The sequence below is a fragment of the Mirounga angustirostris genome, unplaced genomic scaffold (assembly GCF_029215605.1).
Source record: "Mirounga angustirostris isolate CCGP_5_RB_7025 unplaced genomic scaffold, mMirAng1.0.hap1 SCAF_11, whole genome shotgun sequence".
Lineage (NCBI taxonomy): Eukaryota > Metazoa > Chordata > Mammalia > Carnivora > Phocidae > Mirounga > Mirounga angustirostris.
Genome location: NW_026991719.1, coordinates 108,614,901 through 108,642,559, shown reverse-complemented (window position 1 = coordinate 108,642,559; position 27,659 = coordinate 108,614,901). Strand labels below are relative to the sequence as shown.

The window sequence follows — 27,659 nt, the reverse complement described above, 5'->3', positions numbered from 1 at the left end:
AGAAATAAAGCATACAACAGAGTTGGATTTACACTTCTTGACTGCATCGATGCCATGCTGTTTGCCAGCCTTGTGATTTATGTGCGTATTTCTTTAGTCGACCGGTAACATCTTTGGCAGGATACTGTCTGGGGGCCAGAATTTAATGGTTGAGTTTCAGTCTTCTACTGCTGATGACTGTTTCTGGCAGTGCTCTGGAATTCTGCCAAGACAAGTTGACAAATACAGAGGAGTTTAGAGTAACAATGAATTAACACTGGAGATTACTGTTTGCCTTTCATCTTTCTGTGTTGTTTCACATTTATTATTTCCAGGGCAGTGATGATACAGTCATTTTCAGGATTAAGCACAGGGGGGAAAAAAAGGCTGAAAATGGCACGGAGGAGTGAAGCCTATGCTAAGTGCAGCTCAAGCCAGGGGCCAGGGGAGAGCCACTTTACGGACCAAGCTGCTACAATTTCCTCATCATTATATTTAGACGAAGATTTTATCTTTGTCATTAAGTGGCACCATATGGATGCTGTGCCCACCGAGCCAGCTTCCTCACTAGCAATAAGTAAATGGGTTAATTAACTTTTATATGTACGGTGGTTATCAATTTTTATTCAGAAATTCCCTTACATAAAATACGTAAGCAGTTAGATTGGGTTTAGAAATTCACCAACAGCCTTTATAACCTACTGTAATTATCCCCAGAAATCAACATATGTTGGGTGAGTAACTCTCCAGAGCTTTTACAAAGATAAATAAACAGAAGCAGCACTAACCAGTTCCCTTGCATTTCCTAATCTTTGGCATGCCTTTTGGTCCTATTTTAGACTTAAGGAGGGCTCTTCTTTCCCGAGGAATCCAAACTATGCTTCCTCCTTGTTGGCTCACTGGAAAATTTAAATCTCCCTCTCCCTGATCAACTTCAGTGTATATCCCTTCACATTGTGCATATGTCAGGGGGTCTGAACATGTGGTATGCATTAGCGAGCACCTAGCACAAAATAACAGTGTGATAGTCCAACAGTATGCCTTGGTAGATTAAGATACTTACCGGGATACTGCCTTATTGGTTGGAACATAAACACTGACCAGAACACCCTTTCCACTGCACACTTCCTGGACACCCCCGTGATTCAGCAACAAAAATGTAACCAAGTGCCCAACATATCCTTCAAGACATGACTGGTGTTTCTAATCATGACCCAAAATTATTAGAAAAAAGCATAATTTTGTTTTTCCTATTCTATCTCTAAGGGGGCAACAAAGTTTGAAGAAGCATTTCAGAAAGATACCTACCAAGACTGATAAAAAAAGAGACAAATATTAGTATTTAAAAGTTTTGGTTTTTGAAATCTCATTTTTATTGATCCCCTCCTTGCCTGACAGTTCCAATAAATGAGGTGTTAATATAATAAGACCTCAATGTGAATTTACGGACTTTTGTAATAACTTGGTGGGCCAGCAGTATTAATAAGAATTATTCGTCATTGAAATTACGGTGTTGAGAATATTATTTTGGGATCAGAACTAGGATTGTAAGGAGGTTGCTACTTTCAGTAAAAGCACTTCCAAGCTCATAGAGTTGGGGGGGGGGTTGTAGAATACAGAATATTAATCTTCTGCGTTCTCTTTTTTAATGAAATCTGATTGAAGAATTATTTTCTCACCTAATAATAGTCTAAGGGAGTCTGGGGAAGAAGAGCCTAAGATGAACTGGTGTCACCACTGAATTTTTGCATGCACACCCTTTTTTTTATTTCATAAATATGCATTTGTATCTGGAGGGAAAAATTATTTTCTTTCATCAATATCATACATCCTTCAAAATACTTCTGCATTATTTAGACATAGCAATGTAGACTAAGAGGAAAAGATGAAGAACACTCTAAAATGTTTTTGGAAGTTCAGTTTGCCAGTGGAAATTTTTTCAAGTAACAATCACACTTTACTTATCCTGCAAGGATTTTCAAATGGCGTATGGCTGCGAATGTTCACTGCTACCCTGCGTTAGAAGTAGTATTCTCCTGGGCGCCTGGGTGGCTCAGTTGGTTAGGCGACTGCCTTCGGCTCAGGTCATGATCCTGGAGTCCCGGGATCGAGTCCCGCATCGGGCTCCCTGCTCGGCGGGGAGTCTGCTTCTCCCTCTGACCCTCCTCCCTCTCATGCTGTCTCTCATTGTCTCTCTCGCAAATAAATAAAATCTTAAAAAAAAAAAAAAAAAAAGAAGTAGTATTCTCCTGAAAAGAAAACTATACAAATGGGAATGTTGCTTGTATGTGCTTCGGGAAAAGCTACATCATTTTCCTGGGAAGCATGGCTTTAAAAGTTAAGGTCAGCTCTGTACCATTCAGTGTAATGAGCAACGAATATTCTAATTTATTTAAAAGAGTTACCACCGTCACGACAAAGTAAATACAGAGTACCTTACAAAAATGTGCCCTAAGTAGAGTTTTCTATGTGCAAATATATACACTTAATTTACTTGAGGGAGGCTTTTTGATAGGCTCAATATGAGAATCTCGTATTTATGCTAACATATATTTTTGAAAAGCTGCTATGTGCTCAGCACTAAAACTGTTTTGGTTCCCTTTTTCCCCTCGTTACTCCCTTTCCATTTGCTTGGTAATCCTCTTGTATCATTTCAGCTTCCATCTACTTTTAGAAAATGTCATTTCAGGTGTATCAGATGGTTTTTAAAGCAGGTTCTTCTTACCTCTGCTTAGCTTAACGAGTGTGTTTGGATAGCAAATACAATAGGATATTTTTTGTGTGATGTCATCTCTAGCTGAGACAGTACTGTTCCACGGATCACTAATGGTTTTCCTGATTTTTCTATTGACACGAATAACCTGGTAAAGAAAATGAGGTATGGAATTAGTGTTTTCCTTGGGTTTTAACTCTCATTTCTAGTTTCCACTACATGTGAAAATGGAGATTTCCTCCATTCTTTATATTACCAACCTTTGCAACTGTAAGGAGCAGGTTTTCTTGATTTTAGCTAGCAGTATAAGATGTATTTAATTTTGGACTTCTATTGGAACGTCATATTGTTCCATTTACTATGAATTGCTGACACATTTTCTCAAATACACTGAAATAGTAATTAAGTGGAACTCAACTGTCTGAAACCCATAATCAATAAGAATTTTTTTATCTGCATTCAATTGTTGTGAGAAATAAAATATGAATTTATCAGAGATTAAGTATAAGAAAAAATAACCTATTTTGTAGCCTAAGGTCAATTCGTATTGAAGCCAAACCCCAATAGCTTCTGTTAACCTTAATAAGAATTGATGTCCAGGGATCCTGGCCTTAAGGCATTATAATATCTCTAGTAATGAGATAAAGATTTAATTAGGGTTATTTTTTGTTGTTTAGTAAGACAAAAAAGGATTGTATCGAAAAGATTTCCACCAAAAGTGATTTCTAGTTACCACGATTTAAAAAAAAAATCTCCCAGTATTTTCATTAATTCAATCTGTTTTATATGATCTACCGATTTTGGACAACAATGTGCTTTATCTTTTCATAAAACTGATGAAGGAAAACTATGTCTTCTTATGCATCCAGTCGTTATGTTCACTATTTCATGCCACATTCTTCTTCTCTTATCCCTTAAAAAAATTCCAGCCAACCTCTTTTAGGTACAGTGATGGCTGAAACTTTGCTAAATTTACTATCTATACAGATTATGTTTGATTGATTATGAATGAGAAATCCATTCATTTTCTAAACATTATCCATTGTTAGGGATTGATATGTAATTGATTCTCCTGTAATAATCTGTATATATTTTAAATATCACCAGGGTGAGAAAAGCAGTCATTATAAAGGCATGGTTTTAGCTATTTGGAGATATTTTATGGGGTACATATTTTTTTTTTTTGGTGTTAATACACATGTTTTAATTAAGATTTTAATTAAGCATAAGCATTTTTGTTTTACTGTAATGCTATAAAATTATATACTTGTTTGAAATAATCATGGTAGCAGAAAATATGAAATCTTGTTTTGCTAGTTCTTTTAAAATAACAATGTAGGTAGGCAATATTCCTGTTTTCAGTAAACTTCTCTCTATCATTTTTTTAAATTTTATTTTATTCTTATGTTAATCCCCATACATTACATCATTAGTTTTAGATGAAGTGTTCCATGATTCACTGTTTGTGCACAACACCCAGTGCTCCATGCAGAATGTGCCCTCCTCAATACCCACCACCAGGCTAACCCATCCTCCCACCCCCCTCCCCTGGGGTACATATTTCTTAAATTATGCTCGCAAAGATAGCCTTAGGCAGGGAAATCCACTATGCTTGCAATTCTGGGAACTGCCACCAGGTGGCATAATTAACACCTTTCTCTCACCAAATTGTTGTTAATAGCCTCAGCGCTTTTTTTGGTTTTTCCTTTAAGGAGAACTTTTCCTTTTAATCAAAATACTTTGTACTAAGAAGCTCTGGGCCATATGCCTATATACGGCTTCCTGTAGGTTTTCTGCTTATAGACTTCCCTTCTACTGCCCCAGTTAATTGTTTTGCTGCTAGAACATTGCCCTAAATGACTGAAGTCTGATTTCTCTAGGTTTCAGGCGAAGTATTAGTTCTTTGGCACTCTTTATATAGGAAAGAATTTTGTCGTGTTCAGTACAATGTCTCACCAGATTTAGCTCCTTTTTAGCCAGCAGTCTTAAGATTCTATCCCTTCCCCCAATAACAGACACACATGCACACACAAACATACACACGCACAGACACACTGGTTTCCAGCAGTGTAACATACATACATACATAGATACGTGGCTGTATCTTCCTTTGGTCTCTGAAAAATCCTGTGGTGGTCTCTCTTCCACCCCAGCCAACTTCAATAATTCATTCTAACTCCTGCTTTCTTTTGGACTTCGATGCTTGGATTGTTTTAAAAGCTAATTTGCATCAAATAGTAAAGATTATCTATTATCTATTAACTTCCCTAGCTGTTTGTGGGCTGTTTTATAGTCTGCTTTGTAATAGCGGGCCATTACTCTATTTCTCCTGAACATTTGAAAGCATTCATTTCAGCTTCCCATTCAAAGAAATAGAATAGGTTTTGAGTCGAGACACAGTGGCTTCAGTTCTTATAATCATACGTATTCTTATGCCATGGAAATTAAGAGTTTAAATATAAAGAGAGAGTACAGAAAGAGAGAGAAAGAATTAATCAGACACTAATGGAGGGAGGGAGGGACTGAGGGAGGAAGGAGGACCACTATTGAGAGATTGAGTTTAAAACTTCTCCAAGGTATAGAACTAAGGATTCAACTCTGGTTATTGGAACTGAGCTCTCGTGCTGCCTGTGTCACTAACTCTTTGTAACCGTGACCGAGTCCCTTATTCTTTATAGTCCTGTTGTCTTGTGTGAAAAATGAGGGCATTGGCCTGTAGGCCATCACTGCTCACATTTTGAGTCTGTGACTCAGGCTCATATTAAAGCAGAAATGTGGGGAATGCATCTGTGCTTGAGGTCTTACTTGGGTTCATGATTGAACAACTCAACGAGCAATAAAAAGTACAGATCATTATACATAACGAAAATATATTAGTTCATTCTCTTCCTTCTTGTGTCCTGCATTTCCCTGCCCTGCTGCTATGGATGTAGCGCTCTGCATTCGGAAGACATGGGTAGATAGAACACTTTCATATGCACGTTGAAGGGAAACTAGAACTCTGCAGTGGGTCTTTCTTTCTCCCACTAGCAATTGACACAGTCACTGGGATGGACAAGAAATACCACTTCTGGATAAGAGAGAGTCTTCTAAGAGGGTACAGCTTGTCATTCTAGAGTTCTAGGAGTTTGTGGTTATAAAGCAAGGGAGATTCAGAACTTCCTTGCATGCTACCTCTAAGAATTTGGGGATGCGAGATTGTCTCCCCAACTAGAGCATAAACTCCTTGAGAGAAGAGAATCTGTCTTATATGCATTTCATGTCGCCGGAAGACCAAATGCAGTGCTATGCACACAGCACACAAGTTAGTGATGCCCTTGCTCGCTGATATTGTAGTAAAAAGTTATGCTCAGGGCATCTTAGCCTGACATGGTGATGTGGATGTTTCTAGCCCAGTCTCCCAGGCCGTGTGATAGAAACCCAGCAAAGAGGAGTGCACCACCTGGGGAAGCAGCCCAGCATCCTGTGAGCCAGCTCATGCTGTCAGCCAGCCCTCCGCTGTGCCTCGCTCTGACTCTCTATAGTTTTCACCTATAGATCCTTCTAAAGAAAGAGAAAATAAGTCAACCTCTTGCTTTTATTTTTTCTTGTTCATCTCCAGAGTTCCTCATTTTTAAAAGTACTTGTATAAGGAACTTGATAGCTTCAGAGTAAATATATAGCAAGACATTTAAACGATTTTTTGTAAGTATTTTAAAGTAAGGGGATAAGGCTTGTCAAATTCCTGTTCCCATATTGAACATGATGAGGTGATTTATTTCCGAAGCACTTAATTACTGCTTGTGTTGTGCCAAGTGCTGTTGTAAGTCTTTTATAAATATTAACACATTTCAATCTAGAAAACAACCCCATGAGATAGATGCTATTATTGGCACCTTTTTTGGGTGAGAAAACTGAATTCACACGGTTTAGGTAATTTGTCCAAGGTCTTCCAACTACTAGGTAAGAGGTAGGATTGTGAGCAAGGCCTTCTGACTCCAAAATCCTATATTCAACCACAGTGCAGTTTTTCCCTATGTTTATAAAAAAGCAGGGACATTTCAATATTTCTCTTTTTCGTTCCCATATGTAAATACCCAGTTGTTGAAAGGTTCCCATTTTTCATGGCACTTTATTTACTTATTGTCAAATTAACTTTCCTTTTTAAAGATCTGGGAGAAGTACTGTTAAAGATCTGGAAATTATCTATTCTATTTGTTTTTGCCACCTGGAAGCACTATACCTTTATTTGGATTATATAGAACTTTTTCCCATTTAATTAACTGATGTTGCTAATATCTGGGCAAGTTTTACTCTAGCCTCTAAGGATGCTGTTACATCAGCTCTGTTTTCTGTCTCGAGGGCATCTCTTTACTTTTTTTCCATCCAGGTCCTTTGCCCTCTCCCACACTGGATTTCTTTAGATGTTTACTTTGGCTAAAGTCAAGCCCGAAACGTCAAATAAGTACTGTAATTTGCTCACTTATGTATTTTTTTCATTGTCTTCAAATTCCTCGCAACCCACCTACCACGTCTAATACTGTACTATGCCATTAACTGGGACCTGGGCTTATCATCTGCCTCCCTTACACCAGGGGAGTTCCCATCTGCCATATGATTTAATCTTGTCGGGAAACCAAGAGGCTGAGGCTGAGTATCTTGACTGAGGTTCAAATGCAGGTCTTTGGGCCTTAGTGTCCTCGTATGTGCAATGAAAACAAATGGGCTGAGCGCCCACTAAGTGTCAGGCACCAGCCTAGGTCCTGCCCTGAAGCAGTTCACAGAAATAGCTGCACAGCCATGATCCAGCGGGCTCAGGGTGGAGAGTTCTGTTTGAGCACTGCCCTGAGAGCCCCATGGTCCCTTTTCCTTGGTGGGGTTGAGAAGCTGGCTTTAGAAGAATGGGATTTCTCCCTTTCTAAGCGAGGCACTTTCCATAAATCTATACAAATTATGTATCTTTTAAAAACACCTGTATGTGTTTGGCATTGCAGTTATATTTGCTAGATGATTCAAGTCCGTGAGAATAGGAACCAGGTCCAATGCCTTTTACATAGTACTTAATACATATTTATAGAGCAAACAAAGCAAAACTCAGTTTTTGTAAATATGCGGACTCTTACCTGTACACGACTGATGGTTCAGGGTCTTTAATGGGTAACTACTGTGTCATGCATACTGCCCCCTTTGTTATTTATGTAATATTCAACTCCACTCGTATTTATTGAGAACCTAGTTGTGTCAGGTATTGTACTAGGGGGGTTAATAGTAAATATACCTACGGTTCTAGCAATGTTTAATTCAAATTAGTGTTGTTCTTGAATGAAGTCATTGAATCTAGGATGGTTTTAATAGAATGCTGGAGATGGAAGCCATATTGTAGTCTGTAGTCTGTGCAAGAATGATTGAGAGTGAGGAAAAGGAGGTATAGGGGTAGAATATTCCAGCAATGAAGGCTTAGGAAGCCTTCCTTGAGAAAGAGGCACAGCTGAAGTATGGAAAAGTCACATGGATATTTTGGGGGAGACACAGAATTGCAGCTTAAGAGATAATAGAGACAATGGGAAGATACTTGAGAATCACGGTCAAGGAATGGATGAGTTCCTAATGATATTGTGGTTTGGCTTATTCATCAGAAACCCTTGTGGGCCTAAACATAAGTTTTTCAAAAATGAAAGGTATATAACATCTGGTTTCCTAAAATTATGTCATCCACTAAAATTATCTTTGGGGAATTTGTTTGAGATTTTGAAAATAAAATGTAACACAAGGGGCTGTTGGCTTGTCCATGTTTATGCCCTTGACATCTAGGTATGTGGCCCCAAGTTAGTCCTTAATAAATGTTTGCCCACGGAATATATTTATGAAAGAGAAATTATAGAGAACTACTGTTGGTATGCATTCTGTAATTGGATATGAACCATTTACCCTGAGTGGGTTAAAGTCTTTAATTTACTTGCCTGAAGGTAATGAGCTAGATTGATCTTTCAGGATTACTTGTAATTCTAGAATGCTCAAAATCTTTATCGGTCCATAAAAGAGTTTTGTCTGACTTTTGACAAGCCCGATAACCCAAGTTGTGTTGTTTCAGTGATTACTAATGTGAAAGCTGCTTTGGTGCCTGAGGCTTGAATGTTTTTGGTGGAACAGTGTTTGGCATTACATGTGATTGATAATGCTGTCCATATTTGGACCCTGGGAACATCAGCTCCATTTTATGTTAGTGTGAATTGGAGTTTCTCTTATGCTGAGCACCTTTATGATCTTTTGTGGGGTTATACTATTATTTTAAATAGAATCAAGGCATTTTGGTCTCCTTCATTGATACAGTAAGTTATATGGCGGTCAAATGTAATCATTTCAGTCATACAGTACTCGGTGATATAGATGTTATAATGCTAACTTTAGATCACTTCTCGACCTTTTGGCTAATATCAAGTGTATAGTGCTAACTGTAGTTTCTGCCCCATCCCTATAAGGTATACTCACATGATTTCAAATTGATGAACACAACATGGTAACTACAGTATAGAATGTCACCAACTTTGATGGACATTCTGTTCACCTTAGTATAAATGTAAGTGTTCTCTTTAACTCAGTATTGGGGCCATTTCTCCTTTTCCTCTTTTGCTTGGCCATTTAAGCTGAGTTGTTTTGTTTTTTTTCTTTTTAAATGATTGGTCCTCTATAGGTGTCTTATTAGTTCCCATGTGTGTTGGTGCTTACCTCAATGCGCAGAGTTCCTTGCTGGTTTGACTTCAGCATTTTCCTGGAGTTTTGTTTTCAAATCCCTGCTTTCTTTTCGGGCCCTTCCTCAGATCTCATCCCGAAGCCCTCATGTAAGGATCTCTGTCTTACTTTTCCTTCTCTTTATGATTGGCATGCCCCCAATTTTGATAGAGCAAGCTTACAAAGGAGCAACAGAGAGAGGAGTTTTTGAAGGTGCTCACTAACTTGTAGTATGATAGCTTCACAGTTGTTTCAGAATTTCTAAATCTTGCTTCAAAGTTTTCACTTTGATTTGGATAACTTTTTTTTTTTTTGTACAGAATTTTTATTATCGGGGAAAGGACTTAGTATGCCCAAAGGCTTTTATGCCTCCTTTCTGCCAGCTGGATGCCACATCTCTGGGCCACATGTTTTCTTGAATGGGTGATTTTAAACCTAACGTATCAAGCATTTTCTAACTTACTTGCCAGACATGCATGAGAAGATATATTCAAAAAATTATAAGCAATTCAGGATCCTCTGGTTTCCATGGATAGGCAGTAATGAGCTTTTGTATTATAATTACAGGAAGCTGAGAAGAAAATTGAGAAACAGGAGATTTTTTAATTAGTGTCCAGGACTCTATTATTATGACATCTGAGAATTTTGAATATGGAAAAACTCAATATCACTATTTGGTGACAAGTGGAGACTTGAGATTTGTGACAGATTTTGTTTTGAAATTAGACCTTAACGTTGCTCCTTTGTATTGTCTATTTCACACGGCATTAGAATGGTTGAATGAGATAATGAATATAAAACCCTTAACACAGGGGTACTGGGGTGGCTCAGTCATTAAGCGTCTGCCTTCAGCTCAGGTCATGATCCCAGGGTCCTGGGATTGAGCCCTGCATCAGACTCCCTGCTCCATGGGAAGCCTGCTTCTCCCTCTCCCACTCCCCCTGCTTGTGTTCCCTCTCTTGCTGTCTCACTCTCTGTCAAATAAATAAATAAAATCTTACAAAAAAAAACCACCAAAAACACTTAACACAGTGTCTGGCACAGAATAAGAGCTCCATAAATGTTAACGATTATTAACATCAAGGAATATCAATAGTTTAATAACCAGGATACTGCTTTAGAATGCATCATAAAATGTACTCAGCAAAGCAAATTTTTCTTCCTCATTGTGTTTTTAGTGGTTTTTTTGTGAACCCTAAACTCATTCTTGGAATTTTTACTCAATAAAATTCCCCAGTGTCCCAACTGATGAGAAATTGATGCAGAGAATATTTTTATAGAATATTTTGTATGTATGTTTATCCTGACCAGAGGAGAACAGGAGAAATGGGCTCTCGTAGGCAGAAACAGGAAATGCGAAGCCCAAACCAAATATTTGGTTAAAGGAGAAATAGGCAAGATCCTATGTTTTGGCTAGCAGCAGACGGTGGCCAGGAGGGTTAGATGGTTAGAGGCAGGTAAGCAGAGTCTGATTTTGAAACATTTTCAGAATTAGAGAGGATCAGATAGAGTGTGGTAGAAAAGCGGAGTCCACAGTTTGGGAACCTATAGTAGAGAGGCAGTTGAGACAAAATCATGTGTGTAAAGAAGGTGGTATTCTCTGACAAGAGGATGGCAAAGCAGTTGCATTGAAATTAATGGGAGACACAGACTCACAGGGGTCAATAAATCTTTATAATCTCAGAGGCAGGGGCCTACGTTTCCCCAGGGATTCAAAGCTACGGAGAGTACCCTTCTGGGTTTCAGTAGTGTGAAATGCCTCCATAACCACAAATCCAAGTCCAACACTGTGGTTATGAGTTGTCAGGGAAAGAAACTAAATGAATCAGGATGGTGGAGTTAAACTTCTGGGAACTCTGCCTGCCCATTCTGATCACGGATCGCCAAGATGTAAGATGTGATGAAATTGGATCACAAGCTCTTCATGTGTACACTAACAGTTTCAGGTGTTTTATCCAAGTAGATGAACCTTTCTGGGCCTCTGTTTAAGGTTGAAGTAATCAATAGGTTACTTTGTTCCTCACTGGCTTTGCTAACTGTTGTGAGCTCATTTAGGGTTATTTGGAGTATTGTCATTTTGATGTGAACTTGATTTTCCACACCCTTCTTTTTAAAACCCGAAATCTGGATTTAAATTACACACCTTATAGGAAGAGGCACATAAGTTATTTCCCCATTTTTTGAGGCGAACTGGAATTGCAATTGATAGATTCCACGGAATTGTTCTTATCGAAGATGAGTATTACATTTCTGGGGTAAGGTGGTGCTTTCCATTCTCATGGTAAAATTAAACCAAGCTTCTCTTCACATCCCCTCTACCTGTTGAAGCTGACCTTGAGAGATAGTTACACATCTTTCTTTAGTGTTAGCAGACATTAACTACTTGTCCAAAATGCAATGAAAAGTTGTTAAAAAACCATCCTAGTTTACCTTTCCTCTAAATTTTTCTGTAAAGAAAGGCCCCTGACTCCTAATCCAGCAGAAATCTCTCTGAAATATCGAGAGAAAAATGGAATTCTTAATTAATTAATTTATTTATTTTAAAGATTTTATTTTTAAGTAATCTCTACACCCAATGTGGGGCTTGAACTCACAACCCCAAGACCAAGAGTCACACCTTCCACCGACTGAGCCAGCCAAGCGTCCCTGGAATTCCTATTTTAGAGGCCTTTAAGGAAGGATACTCTCAGGCCCGTGAGGAGATTGGGAGAAGTTGAACTTAAGATTCTTGTCCTGTGTTCCCAACTCTTCACTGCTAACCCTTTACTAAAGCAGCCCGCTTCCCAATCAACTGTAGGCGATTGGTTTATAGAGATATATTTCAGTCAGGTGTATGATATGAATGAGAAACATAATGCCCCTAGCAGGAGTAACTTCAGACACAAAGGGTAGAACACTTGCGTACGCGTGCCTAGAAAGCTCACTTTCCCAGAAACCTCCCTTCAAGTCTACTAGAAGTTTTGGCATTGATGTGTTAAACTACTGGGTCCTTGAAATCAGGGTGCATTTGGTCCTCTCCCAACATTTTCAGCCACAAAGCTCTGTCCTCTGTCCTTTCACTAGTTTTGTAAGCACTTCTAATAAGGAGCAGAGGTTTTTTGTTTTTTTTTTAAAGATTTTATTTATTTATTCATGAGAGATAGAGAGAGAGAGGCAGAGGCAGAGGGAGAAGCAGGCTCCCTGCGGAGCAGGGAGCCCGATGCAGGACTCGATCCCAGGACCCTGGGATCATGACCTGAGCTGAAGGCAGACGCTTAACCGACTGAGCCACCCAGGCGTCCCGAGCAGAGGTTTTGTATTGAGACTGAGAACCTTGATTTATTGGCTATAATACCTAGATACAGCGATGAATTCCTTTACACCATTAAATTGCTTTGATGCGACTTAAGTTTACTTCTCTGACAAATAGTCATCTTTATGTGACTCATAAACTTGACTAGACAGTTACTTGGCCATTTATAAGTATTAAAGGATAAATAAACATTTAGTGATAACTTTTGATCATTGTTTTGCAGTGTGTGTGTGTGTGTGTGTTTATTGATGAACAGTGAATGTTCAACCAAATCTTATCAGTGAGTAAATTGGCCCCGAAAATTCAATTGAATTCAACTCACTGTGTGCTTTGGGAGGAGCACGAGCACTTTCAAACCACTGGAGTGCTGGTTAAAGTCCTGTAGCAGGAATTTACAGGATGCCAGTAGGGGCCAAAAAGTGACTATTTAAACTTAACTCCCTGCCTGAGCTCATTGTGTGACAAAATATAACTGAAAAAAAAAAAAAAAATCCTCGTGGAGCTTTCAACTACAGTTTTAAAAGGAATTTCCGTCATAGAGGTTAAGATTGACAAGTATTTGAGTCAATTTGGAAAATAGGAATACAGTTATTTGTCCTTAATGACTGGGGTCACTGACAAATGGGGAGTTGGCAAAATGCAAACAAGAAGCTGCACTTTTCATTTCGTTTCTCTACCGACTTTTCATGCAGGCCTGACTTGAATCACTGCCTGGCCTGGCCTAATGCAGCCTGTGAGCACTCTGACCTTCCTGTACCTCCCTTTCATCTTTTGTCCTTCCGGAGTATGTTGGATGCATAAACTTGGCCCTGACTGTGTGTTGTAGGCTCCTTAAAGAAAACCATTTTAAAAGGGCAGATCATTGTGACCACAGCATGTTTATGGCCACAAAGTTTCTACTCGGCTTAAAATCTTTGAGCGAGGCTTCTTTTTCCATAACAAATATATATTCCTCGGGTCGCTTTCCGGGTCCTTCGGAAACTACCCATACATTATTTGCCTTCCGTGGTGTCAGCTGGCCATCCTAGCCAGCCCATGCCTGCTCACCATCCTATGGAAACCTGGCAACTAGTGTTCTCTTTTCTTGCCTTCATTCACCCAGTTTCTGTTTCTTCATTTGTCTATTTTTTAAGATTTTATTTATTTATTTGACAGAGCGAGAGAGCACAAGCAGGGGGAGTGGCAGAGGGAGAGGGAGAAGCAGGCTCTTCGCTGAGCAGGGAGTCTGACATGGGGCTTGATCCCAGAACCCCGGGATCATGACCTGAGCCGAAGGCAGATGCTTAACCGTCTGAGCCACCCAGGGGCCCCTCTTCATTCATTTTTTAAGGGCCTGCTCTACTTGCTCCTCTTTGAAAGCTCTGGTGACAACTCCAGGCCTGAGTGACATTCTCCCCTTAGAATTCTCCCTGCATTTGTCGTTCATGGTCCTGAAGTTTACTCTTTTTTTTTTCTTTTTCTTTTTATTAACATATACTGTATTATTTGTTTCAGAGGTACAGGTCTGTGATTCATCAATCTTACACAATTCACAGCACTCACCATAGCACATACCCTCCCCAATGTCCATCACCAAGCCACCCCATCCCTCCCACCCACCTCCACTCCAGCAACCCTCAGTTTGTTTCCTGAGATTAAGAGTCTCTTATGGTTTGTCTCCCTCTCTGGTTTTGTCTTGTTTCATTTTTCCTTCCCTTCGCCTATGATCCTCTATCTTGTTTCTCAAATTCCTCATATCAGTGAGATCATATGATACTTGTCTTTCTCTGATTGACTTATTTTGCTCAACATAATACCCTCTAGTTCCATCCATGTCGTTGCAAATGGCAGGATTTCATTTTTTTTGATGGCTGCATAATATTGCATTGTATATATGTACCACATCTTCTTTATCCATTCATCTGTTGATGGACATCTAGGCTCTTTCCATAGTTTGGCTATTGTGGACATTGCTGCTATAAACACTGGGGTGCAGGTGCCCCTTCGGATCACTACATTTGTATCTTTGGGGTAAATACCCAGTAGTACAATTGCTGGGTCGTAGGGTAGCTCCTGAAGTTTACTCTTAAGTGTCTACATTGTTGGCTTTTCTTTCACATTATGTTGTTCTTGCCTCCCCAACTCGAGAGGCTTCCTCAGTGCAGAGGCAGTGTCTTTCACCTCTTCAGATTCCCCAGAAGCTTGGGACACAAGTCTGTGCATACAGTTGGTGTACAATAAATGTTTGTTGGTTGATTGGTATTCTCACACATGAACATTTTTAAAGGCCTCATTCGCTTGAATTTTAGGGCATGATGAAAAATATTTGTTAAATGGATAAAGTGAACAACAGATATGGGGTTTTTGTTTATTTTTTGCCCCTCGCCTTCCCCATCCATGGCCAGCCAACATCTAGGGTGGTGCCTGGGTCATATTAGATGCCTGATAAATATGTGTCAAATGAATTTTCAGCAAAATCACCCTGCATATAATTAAATGCCATCAGTCTTATGACTCATTTTGTATTTTATTCATCTCAAGTGCTTGAGCATTATAACTTGAATTGCCAAATATGTTACATTCCCATTGACTTCAAGTTCATGAATGAAGAGCTTTTAATGGCACTGGACTTATGTCCCATGAACACAAGGAAGCAATTAACCAGTGTTGTTTAATAATAACTGCGTCTAGAATCCATGTTTTAAGGTGTATTTATATTAAATTGGATTTGTTTAAACTCTTTAAATGGCATTTATTAGCAAGTTCTAATAATTTAGTATATTATTGAAAAGAGCCATACCTTTTATAAAAAAAAAAAAAAATCAACTTCAACAGGCGTAGCCAGTCACATATGTTGCTAAAGTTATGGTCAAAAGAGACACTGTGGCACTTTTTGTCCTGTGACCCAATGTATAAACTGAGGTGTGTGTGGGGGGGGTTCTCTTAATTGCCTTATGAAATGGAATAACTTGGCTTACCTGTTTTTTGTAGAAGGTATATTAAATGTGTTACCCTAGGAGTAGTGTGGGGAAAAAAATGCAATGAAGCTCTAAAAAAAAAAAAAAACTTAATGAAAATGTTCTGCACATAGGCAAAATAGCCTTATTTGTACAGCCTTTTCTTTGGGACAGGAAAACCCATTTTCCCTAGGACTCCTGTGAAGTCCATCCGTGCTGCTCAACATTTCTCCGGTGCCTTAAAGGGCGTGTATTGGTAGACTGCGAACCAAAACACGTGAGGGAGATAGAACTTGAAGCAAACTCGAAAACTTGAAAGCTTTTCAACCTTGTCAGCTTGCCAACTCAAAATAAATGGTCACAAGAAATTCTGAGCTAATACAGATGTAAGGGAAGCTTAAAATGGAAGGAAAGCAAAACATTGTTTTCATTCTCGAGAATTCTTATAGATGAGCATTAGCGAACAGTCAAAACGAACCGTTATTTTCCAGGAAGAATATGTAGGCAGTGTTTCTTCCTATGGCTCCAAGGGAAATCACCACCCCCACTCCCAGCTCAGTTTCATCACACTGATTATTGGGCAAAAACATTCCAAAGATTAACCTACTCTTTGAAGATATAGACAGAAATCATTTGGGTGTCCCGTATTTTTACTTTAAACCCAGGATGAGATCTCACTGCAACCAAATGAGCAGGAATAGACCATTCCTGATGACAACTGAATGCTCCATATATCAAGAATCCCAGGTATTAACAGTCCAATTTGAAAGCCAGAATTGCGAGAAAATACTCAACTTTATAGGGCCAATTGATTTGAAACTGACAGAGGTGGCCAAAGTTCAGCCAGCCTAGAGGGTGTTCAACTGACAAAACTTGCCAGCAAGGTAAATAGAAGGGTTAATATTAAATTCCCTTTTACTCTTTGACCTCTCAAAATAGGAATCCTGGGGAATGCTGCATGGCTCTAACTTCCCACGAGATTGAGCCAGCAAAACTAAGTAAGATGTGATCTCTACCTTCAAGGAAGGTACAGTCTAGTAAGGGAGAAAAGTTAAGGGTCTATAATGAGGAAGAATGTTTACAAATGCGCTATGTACCCTAAGACAGACACAGTATCGTGATATGGTTAAGAGGGGACTCTGGACTCAGGCTGCCTGGGTTTGAACCATGGTTTGATCATCTACGAGCTACACGAAGTTGTACAAGTTAAATGAATTAATCTTCCTCTACCTCTCTTTCCCCCATCTGTAAAATGGGACAGTAGTAACCCCCCCCCCCCGCCAAGAGGAATCGGGGAGCAGTACAAATTGGTGTAATTTTGAGGTCTTCTTTTTGGGGTTGCATTTTTATGCAGTAGTATTTGAGTGTGTACTTAAGAGTGTTCTCAAGTCATGGGGCTTGGTGTCCCATTCATGGTGAATTAGCCTATGCAGAATTTGGAAGACCTAGCGTCTGCCTCCAGCCCTTCATAAACTCTCACAATCATTTCACTTCCTGGTGCCTTAGGTTTCTTCTCTAGTTAAATGAGCATAAGTTTCATGACAGCAGGGACCTTATCTTGTTCAACATCTAGAACAGTGCCTGGCTCATGGTAGGTGCTGGCTAAATGTTGGTGCAGCTCAACTTGGGGAAATGAAGATGTTGATACAACAGACGTGAATGTAATTTTGAGAAGGAATCATAAGTACTGCGCAAAAATGACTGGCTTTCTGTGTGTAAGGTTCCCAGAGAGATAAGAGATAAGAAATGATCTCTGTGACATTTCTCTTCCAGGATCTAAGCATGAGATTTCGAAGCAGGAGATCTTGCCTCAAGTCATGGCTCCACCACTTAAGGCTTTGTAATTCTAGATAAATTACTTAACCTCTTTGGGCTTCATTTCTTCATTGGCATTTTTGGGCGATCACCCAGGCTTTTGAGTGTTCTTTAGAGCTCCAAAGATCAAGGAAATAAAAGCACTCATGAACTAGCGAATACTATGCAAGTACAAATGTACTAAGAAATGGTAGCTCTTCATGCTCTACATTAGAGGACGATAAATCATAAAAAGCAAAATTGTATTCCTGTTACTCGAACTTAAGGTAGTGAAGATAAAGCCGTATTGTCTCCCAAAGTTGATCTTCTTTAAAATGCAGGGGAAAATGGCGCACTCCCTGTCTCGTATACACAGCCAGACGAGCAGAGCAACTTGAGAGGACTGGTCTCCCTCGGCACACCAGCTCCCTTTAGCCGCCGCACCTCACTTCTTCTGAGCCAGCTCCAAAAGCTGTTCCAAGTCTGCAGGAAGACATGTGCTGGCTAGGACTGTTTTTGAGAATTAGCCAGGGTCCCATCAGAGGTTGCAGGACAATTTCAAAAAAGAAAATTCTTTCTCCCATTGCCCCATCTTACATAAAATGCATGGCCAGAGTCCAGCACCTGTTTGCATGTTTCTTTTCCAAAAGTTCAAAATTCAAATGTATTATTTATTGTCTGTTTCTATACTTGATGGACCTCTGTAGAAAAGTCTTTCTCCAGACCCTCAGACCCTCACTGTTTATGTTCTGAGCAAATCATTCATAAATAAATATATATATATATATATATATATATATATATATATATATATATATTCCTTTTTGGTTATTTTTCATTCACATGAATCTTCTATTTGTGTTTTTGCAGTTGAGATGAAACTCAATATCTGATACTCAGAGCTTACTTTTATTTAGCAAATCCGTTATTTCAGTACGTGTCTGTGGCAGAATGCCAATAAATTAAACTTTTATCGATTCCCTCGGCTGAGTCGCTAAAAATTGTTGCTGGTTGACGCTGGGTTAAATTGCAAGCTGCCCAGTATTCACATGTGTTCAGACAGCCTATGTAATTTAGTTGTAGGACTAAATATGAATATATTTTTAAATATAAACTTACAAACCTGCAGAATGTTCTCTTTTAGAGTATTTTCCATACTACACTAAGTCAACTACAGTATGGAAACTAATTTGCTCTTGAAATTCCACTTAGGAACACTATGTAGAATTTGTGTCTAGGGAGAATCTTAAAAAGAAAGCTTGGGGTAGCCAGTTGTATCACTTGTGAGGCTTTTTTTGGGGGGGGTGTAATGTTTCTTTAGACTTCTTTTTAATATATGTAATCCACATACTATCCAATTCACCCATTGAAGTGTACGATTTTGTGAATGTGTTTGAGTATATTAAAAAAATGGTGCAACTATCACTATCTACTCCAGAATATTTTCATCACTCCCCAAGGAGACCCTGGACCCATGAAACAATTACTTCCCTTTCTCCTCTCCCCAGAGTCCTTACAACCACTCATTTGCTTTCTGACTCTGTGGATTTGCCTATTGTGGATATTTCATATAAATGGAACCATATACTATGTGGCCTTGGTGACTGGCTTCTTCCACTTAGCATAATGTTTTCAAGGTTCATCCACATTGTAGCATGTAGCCGTACTTTGTTCCTTTTACTGATGGAATCATATTCCATTTTGTAGGTATATCACCTTTTGTGTACCCATTCATCTGTTAGTGGACACTTGGGTCATTTCTACCTCTTGGCTATCATGACTAGTGAACATGAGTGTATACATAGCTCTTCGAACCCCTCCTTTCAGTTGCTTGGGGTATATACCTAGGCACAGTGCAAGGTCATGTGGTGACTGCCACAGCAGCTGCGCTATTTTACATTCCCACCAGCAACGATGGTTCCGATTTCTCCAATTTTTCTGGTTTTTACTATAGCCATCCTAATGCTGGTGAAGCAGTATCGCATTGTGGTTTTCATTTACATTTCCCCATCTGGCTATTTTTTTTAAAAAAATATGGTAAATATTTTCCTAGAGGTCATTTGCCTGACAACCTTAACCCTCTAGAACATGATCCTGCATGGAACATATTGCAAAAGGGCCCCCAAACCAGAAAGCCTTGCACTTTGCCCCCAGGCCCATCATTCAGTGAGTAACTAACTCTTATTCAACATTCATGATTGGCTGTTACGTTTTCCAGAAGGGAGCTGGACAATCCACTATGGCAGATACTGTGGCAGAAAGACAAGTGACAGTAGAAGTGACCACTAACAATGTGCCACCAAAGGAGGGAAACTATAATACTTTCTAGGACATTTATGACCCCAAGTCTTTCATTAGAGGTCAAAAGATGTTCAGTATTTTGTAAGAAGGCAAAGCTACCTATAATACATTTTAAAAAGGGTTCCATGAAGGATGATTCAGAGAAACACTTGTTTGCCCTTGGATGGATAAGCTTGCCTGAATTTTCTAGATATTTAATTTCTCGGTGATACCTAAACAATTAGGTGATACTGAGTTTCATCTCGACTGCGAAAAGACAAATAGAAGATTCAGATTCTGTAGGGTTGTTAAAGATCTCGTTCAAAAATTTAAATGAAATGTCTTCAAGAACTTGAATTCTACTTTTTTGATGAAGTTGACCATGGGTTGATTTGACTGATACTCAGAGCTTACTTTTATTTTAGCAAATCCCTGTTATTTCAGTATGTGTCCGTGGCATAATGCCAATAAATTAAACTTTTATCGATTCTCCCGGCTGAATTGCTAAAAATTGTTGCTGGTTGACGCTGGGTTAAACTGCAAGCCTTAAAGCTGCCCAGTATTTAACGTATGACTGAACCGTGCTTTCTGTCTCACTTATTTGTATATGCTGAAACCTCCTCCTGAGTTGTTTCAGTATCCCTTTACAGAGACTAAGAACTAATAGGGCATACACAGAAAGAAAAAAAAAAACCCAGGGGCACCTGAGTGGCTCAGTGGGTTGTCTGCCTTCGGCTCAGGTCATGATCTCGGGGTCCTGGATCGAGCCCCGTGTCAGGCTCCCTGCTCGGCGGGGAGTCTGCTTCTACCCCTCCTTCCTGCTTGTGCTCTCTCACTATCTCTGTCTCGCTCAAATAAATAAAATACTAAAAAAAAAAAGAAAGAAAGAAAGAAAGAAAAAGAACCCAGCATCTTTTCAGAGGATTTTTTTTTTCTTTATCTGAAGCCCATTTTACATTTTACATTCTCTCCCCTACCTCATCTGCAGTGGGTGTCTGGCGAGTTACGTCATGACCATTTGATGTGATCATCAACAATTACATTTCAAATACACATGCAGCAGGACCTCTAAGACCAACTTAAATTTTCTTAGCAATTCGTCTTCTGGATTTTGAGAGCAGATAAGCAAGCCTTCGATCAGATCATAGCAAAGCCAGGTTAATGACAGGTGTTTGATAGCCTCTAGAACCTGAGGGGCTGTCCTGTCCAGCTCTGGCATTTTCTGTGCAATGAACCCCCAAATGAATTTCTGCCCCCAAACAGAATGAAACCATCGTTTCTCCTTTTTAATTGGGCTTGTATTTCTTTTTCTTTTAAGATTTATTTATTTATTTGAGAGAGAGAGAGCTTGCGAGCGAACCAGCAAGGGGAGGGGTAGAGGGAGAGAGAGAGAATCCTTGAGCAGACTTCCCGCTGAGCGCAGAGACCCACGCGGGGCTGGACGCGGGGCTCGATCCCAGGACCCTGAGACCATGAACTGAGCTGAAACCAAGAGTCCACTGCTGAACCCACTGAGCCTCCCAGGCACCCCAGCTGGGCTTGTATTTCAGCAGTAAATCTATATGGCTGCCTCCTTTTACTCTACACTGGGAAATGCTCTTTTTATTCACAACGGCCGACTGTACTATGTTGCACTGTCAATATCTAGCTGCTTCCTGTTTTAAATAGGATATGGTACTTCTTTTCCAAATCTGAAGTTTAAAACCGAAGTATTGCATTCTAATAGCTAATTTTATTTTTTTTTTCTTGCAGGTTTCTGAAAAGTGCCTTTTCTGAACACTGCTGCTTCGATTCTACTCTAGAGCTGTCTCTTTATAAACCCCTCTCCCTCCCCAGCCCCCAAACCTGGTGTGCTTGCAGTTCAGTCTCAGCAACTGGTCCATTCTTTTTTCCCCTTCAATTCCCAGTTTTCTTAGTCTTTTTCCTTCCTCCTGATTTTGCAGCAAAATTTATTTTTACAGTTGTAACATCCTTACCAATCTTAGTCATTAAATCCAAGAAATAGGGAGAAAAACATTTCTCCCCTTGATCTGAGACCATTCCACAAATTGAAGGGCAACCAGCAGCACATGCTTTTTGCAAGAATAATTGAAAACATCAACTGGAGAGCACAGAATTCTTTTGAAAGCCTGCCAGTTATTTGAAGTAACTTCAGCAGAGGAACAAATTAAACACTCAATATCTTAACCTATCTGGTTGCCTTCTTAGGAGTTGGTCTCTAATTTAATTTTTAGCTATTCTGATACAATTTTTACTTTGTGATTGGCTCTGTTTGACCAGACCAAATTTTGGCTGAAACGAAAACCTAAGTGCTAACAAAGAAGCATTTCACGAAAGCAACTTTATCTCTTCACATATAGCTTGAATTCACTTTTAACCATTTAACAGCAGCAAAACTATCCTAGAGAGGGTGTACTTGATTCTAACTTTGCTTTCAATATGGCGGCTGTCAATGTCACCCTGGTTCGTGACACCAAGTGGCTGACTTTAGAAGTCTGCAGAGAATTTCAGAGAGGGACCTGCTCTCGAGCTGATGCAGATTGCAAGTTTGCCCATCCGCCAAGAGTCTGCCACGTGGAAAATGGCCGTGTGGTGGCGTGTTTTGATTCTTTAAAGGTGAGTCTCATCTACATGCACATAACATTTCATTTAAATTTGTTGATGTCTATGTGTTTTGAAATATGATGTGCTTTGAAATTAGTAAAGTTAATAGCGTGGAAGTGGAAGTTTTGTTTGTTTGTTTGTTTAAGACAGGATGTAGACTCTGTGCTTGTAGAACTAAGCCAGACTATAGTTCATCTTATTTCATCAAAGCCCACTGATCAAGATAGATTTGAAGGAAAAAAATTAAAGAATTTTTGTAGGAGTGAGAAATTGCAGCCTTGCCATACTTTACTTCTTTGTATAGGATTTAAATGTTGAGTATAGGGATCATAATTCTCATAGAGCCTAAAGAAGCCCTTTACTGAATTATAGCCCTATTAACTATGTTATTAAAATACACTTGGCAGGGACCAGGCAGCTTTCAGAGGACAAGTGAAGTCATACTCAAAGAGTATAAGGTGAAAATCTCACCATCCAGGAGGAAAATGTCTTTTAAAGTTTATTTTAGTAATCTCTACACCCAATGCAGGGCTCGAACTCACAACCCCGAGATCAAGAGTTGCACAGTCTACCGACTAAGCCAGTCAAGAGCCCCCAGCATGCTTAGTCCAAGTATATTTTGAAACTTTAACTTAAACATTGGTACCAAACTAGGTTCACTTAATTTTCTTCCTGAACTGATTAACCAATTTTAGATTTGTGAGTACATTTTATAAGGCAAGTCTTATTGCCAAGGTCATCAAACCTGAATATTATGTACTAGACTATAACCAACATATGAGGGCAAATGAGATATTATGTAGAATAGAACATATGTGATTGCAGAACAAGAAAATGCACTGACTTTCATGTGTTATTCATAGTTATCTTTAAATTAAGGATAAAGATTTATAAATTAAAGCGCAGAAGTAAAAAAAAATAGTAATAGATTCCTGGTTTAATAAGATTTGCTACGATGCATTCGAGAATTTTTTTTCAACATACATCAAAGTGAATTAAGCCTAATAAGAACCTTTTCAATTTCTTGATATTGTTTTAGCCTCATCATGACCAATTTTACCTCATTAACATTTTTATTTATGGCTGCATTGGCTGACAGAGATGTATTCCTTTTTGTGATCATTTCTTCAGAAAACATTTCATCAAGTTACATCCTCCATAGATAGTTAATTTAACTTATTTCATGGTTAGTACTTTTTGTTGCAGACCCTCCCAAGTCAAGAATGCAAAGTTATTATTGTAAAAAACCAGTAATTTTTGCCATTGAAAATGTCTGAATTGCTCTTATTTGCAGCAGATAATATGATTAAAGGGCTTATTCTCTACATTTCACTATCATTCGAGTTTCATCTACAATTATTTTGTATATTATTAAAATCTCCGCTGCATTACCTGGCAATGCCTTGAAGCAGAAAAGAGCACTGGGTTATTTGGGGTGGAAACAGGAGATATCTTTCATCCAGTCCGTCAAGTGGGTCTGGGATAGCACGAGGCACTGTGCATATGTTGTTTCAGGAGATCTGGGGGACAGTCCCAGCCTTGCTACTGTGTCTGACCTTAGCTACTTACTCTGGTAAGGCTTACATTCCTTTATCTCTACCTAACTTCCAGGATTATTATGGAGATGCCATGAGATTACATAAACGAAAACTCACGTATCACTCTAAGAGTGAATTAAATGGAAGATTATTTTCTTGCAATTCACTAAGATGTTTGTTTGAGGAGTTCTTCAAAACAGCTCTATTTAGTTAGGGTTTATTGTTTCATTCTACAAACTCATGTTCCAAATGGACATACCCAAATCCAGTTGCCATGAGTGTCATATTAGTTCTTCAAGCTAAGTATCACTGTTTTTATAGTTTACTCTTTGATTGAGAGTTCCTTGCAGGCTTTGTAAATTCTCTCTTTCCAGACATCTGGTGGAAGGAGATAGGTGATCCTCCTAATCATTGGTATACTTCAGGTCAGAGTGCCATAAAGGAAATATTTGGAAGAAAATAATAAGCAAAGCAATTTTTAATAAAACACATACTGTACTACTACTTTGAAGGTTGGAAAATGTTTAATTCAGAGACTACATAGATGGTGGCCAATGAATATTGATAAGCCACTTAATTATTTAAATACACTGTCTACTCGCTGCATCCAGTGTTTTTAAAATGATTTTTGCATTATGTTAATATCTTGATGACCAATCACACAGGATAAAGACAATTTATATAAACCTCACATTTTCAAATTTTAATGAAAACTTTAATATTTCAAATACACAAAGCCTTTCAAACAATTAATTAATTTGCCATTTAGACAGCACATTCATCACAGTTCCATGTCTGCACAAGAGCTTGGTGGCTGTCTGCTTTTATATTATTCCTTATCCATGATATGCATGAACCCTATTACTAAGTTGGGGGTAATTGACCTATGTGGATTGTACAACGATCCTATCTATAATACACAAATAACATACCTCAGTGTTCATTGTGGCATTTACTATTGTATAATTGAAACACCTTTGAAATGCATCTGTGCACTATTTCTATTTCTGTGAGTGGTTAATAATTGAAGCAGTCATTTGATGAGTTTTGGGCTGCTGCTTTTGGTGCTCTGTGTCTTGTTTTTGTAAGGATTTCATTAACACTAGGTACTCTACCAGATGATGATGGTTCTTTGCCTTCCTAATAGGCACAATAGACACAATATTCTATACTCACCTCATAATGAGGGAATGTTGTCAAAATAAGGAGGGCCAGCTTGATGGCTAATTGTGCATTGTGCTGAAGTGCTGTGCCCATCACTCCATGAATGTTGAGTGTTCATTGATGAAGGTTGCCCTATCTTCAGATAGAGATCTAGACAGTGCAGCCCATAGATTAATTTCCAACTACATAAAAGAGTGAGTCTCATGTCATATTGATATGTAGCTGTTTTTGACTCAATTGCCTAGCCTGCTTGGCACAATTATTTCAAAATTTCTCTCCAAAATATTGCTTAACCCGTTCTGTGCCAGTTTCTTGCTATGACAGTTTACCACTGACCTTGCTTGATACTTTCAGGGTATGTTTCTTACATTTAACAAAAGATCGTCACTAAAAATACCACGCTAGGACCCCAAGGGTCACTGGATTATGCAAGACTTAGGGCCATTTCTAAGCTTGATCAGAGAGGTCTGCCTGCACTATAAAGATACATAGACAACACCTGTCATCCTGAGATTCCAGGAAAATAATATTTTACTTGAGGATCTCTATCTTCAGTAATACTGAGCTTGAAAAGGAAGTATCTTTGACTGGTAAAAGTCAGTGCTATTTTGGACATTAAAAAAACTTTTTTTGAAAGAAAAATGGAATTACAATTAGAACCTAAACAAATACATATTGATAGCTCCAACCTAACTTTTTAAATTTTTTATTTTGAAATAATTTCAGGCTTACAGAAAAGTTGCAAAAGTAGTACAAGGATTAGGGGCACCTGCGTGGCTCAGTCGGTTAGGCGGCCAACTCTTGATTTCATCTCAGATCATGATCTCAGAGTCCCACATTGGGCTCCATGCTCAGTGGGGAGTCTGCTTGAGATTCTCTCTCTCTCTCTACCTCTGTCCCTCCCCCCCGCTCACTCTCTCTCTCCCTAAAATAAATAAATAAATCTAAAAATAAAATCTTTAAGCATAGTACAAGGAGTTCCTGCATACCCTTCACCTAGCTTCCAGTAATGTCAACAACTTAGATACCTTACAGAGCCCAGTTATAAAAACCAGGAAATTAACTCTAGTACAATATTATTAACTAAACTAGAGACCTTATTTGAATTTCACCAATTTTCCCACAGTGTCCTTTCTCTGTTCCAAGATCCAATCCAGGATCCCACATTGCACTTACTCGTCCTATCTCCTTAGTCCCCTCTAATCTGTGACAGTTCCTCAGTCTTTCAGTATCTTTCCTGACCTTGACACTTTGGATGAGTACCGGTCAGTTTTTTTGTAGAATGCCTCTCAGTTTGGGTTTGTGAATACTTTCTTATGATTTGATTAGGGTCGTGCATTTTTGGCAAGAAAACCGCAGGAAAGATGTGCATTATATCCGAGAGTGCATGATGTTGATGTATCTGATCACTCGTTATATTATGGTCAATCAAGAAGGGGAGGGAGGAGAAAATAGACCGAGGGCATGACAGAAAAAGACGCAGTGATGGGCCCCCAGAATGACAGAACCCTGGAGGATGAGAAGCCCAAGAAGTTTTGGGATGTGTGTGTCCCTGTCGTGGGCTACTGTGGGCTGACCCTTGTGCTGAATGAAGTAAGTGCCCCTGGCCACTTCTAACTTAGGATCTTCCTACATCAGGAACAAGGTGTTCTGCCTTTGTTTCCAAGATAAATAATATTTCCCCCGATTGTGAAAGTTATCCAGTTCTATGAAGGGAAAGGAAAAGACAAAAAGAAATCTTAAAAATCATACACAAGAAGATAAGAATAAAATGTAACAAAAGGTAGGTAAAGTGTAAATATCATCCCCACTGAGGCAATATCATCATTAACGTTTCTATGTGTTTCCGTCCAGTCTTTCTATCCTTTATATGACTATACATATGTCTCATAAACCTTGCCTTACCTCCTGCATCCTCACAGACTTCACTCCCTCACTCCCTCCCCCAGCAATCCTGGACAGCCAACCTCTCCCTCCATTTATCCTTCCTGTCAGTCTCATGTTCTTCCCAGGGTACCAAAAAAAAAAAAAAAAAGAGAGAGAAAAAAAGAAAAGAAAATCTAAATACTGCCTGATCTCTCATTCAGAGACTTTTAAAAAATATACCACTTATTGTGGCACTTTTTCTGGTCAGAAATTAAAAACATCATTTCTAGAAAACTGTAATATAGTCACAAAGATTTCAAAAGAAACAAATCTGTAAGTCTGTTACCTGATGAATCTCTTCAGTACGTATTTCAAAAATTTCTTTTAATGACAACTGTTTCCTCAAAAAGAGAAAAAAAAGGTTTCAGTCATTCCATGTAATTCCAAAGGCTTTTCATACTTGTGAAAGAAGAGTATTTTAGAAACATACTTAATGTAAAAGATACTATTTTTCAAATAATACACAGCCATCAGAAATTATGTTTATGAGAACTATGCCATCATAATAATAAGCTTTATCTTCTATTCAGTGCCTACTGTATTCCAGAAACTTTACACATGCTGACTCTAATCCTCACCACAACCCTGTGTAGCCTTTACCATTGGATGGGCCAGATTTTGCCAGCTGTGCTGTCTTGAACAAGTACCCAATCTTCCTGTCCCTACGTTCCCTCACCTGTGAAAACAAAGAACCTACTAGCACCTACCTCTGGAGTTACTGAGCA

The 27,659-nt window shown here is 38.9% G+C and overlaps 1 protein-coding gene across 3 annotated transcripts in view; it reads left to right on the top strand.

Moving 5' to 3' along the window:
* Positions 1 to 27,659, top strand: part of MBNL3 (muscleblind like splicing regulator 3) — a 109,736-nt gene that overhangs the window by 20,703 nt on the left and 61,374 nt on the right. For all 3 annotated transcript variants that reach the window (XM_064574585.1, XM_064574586.1, XM_064574584.1), the window contains exon 2: positions 21,455 to 22,318. In XM_064574585.1, coding sequence (XP_064430655.1) covers positions 22,142 to 22,318 — 177 coding nt within the window. In that variant the 5' untranslated portion in view covers positions 21,455 to 22,141. The remainder of the gene's footprint in view (positions 1 to 21,454; positions 22,319 to 27,659) is intronic.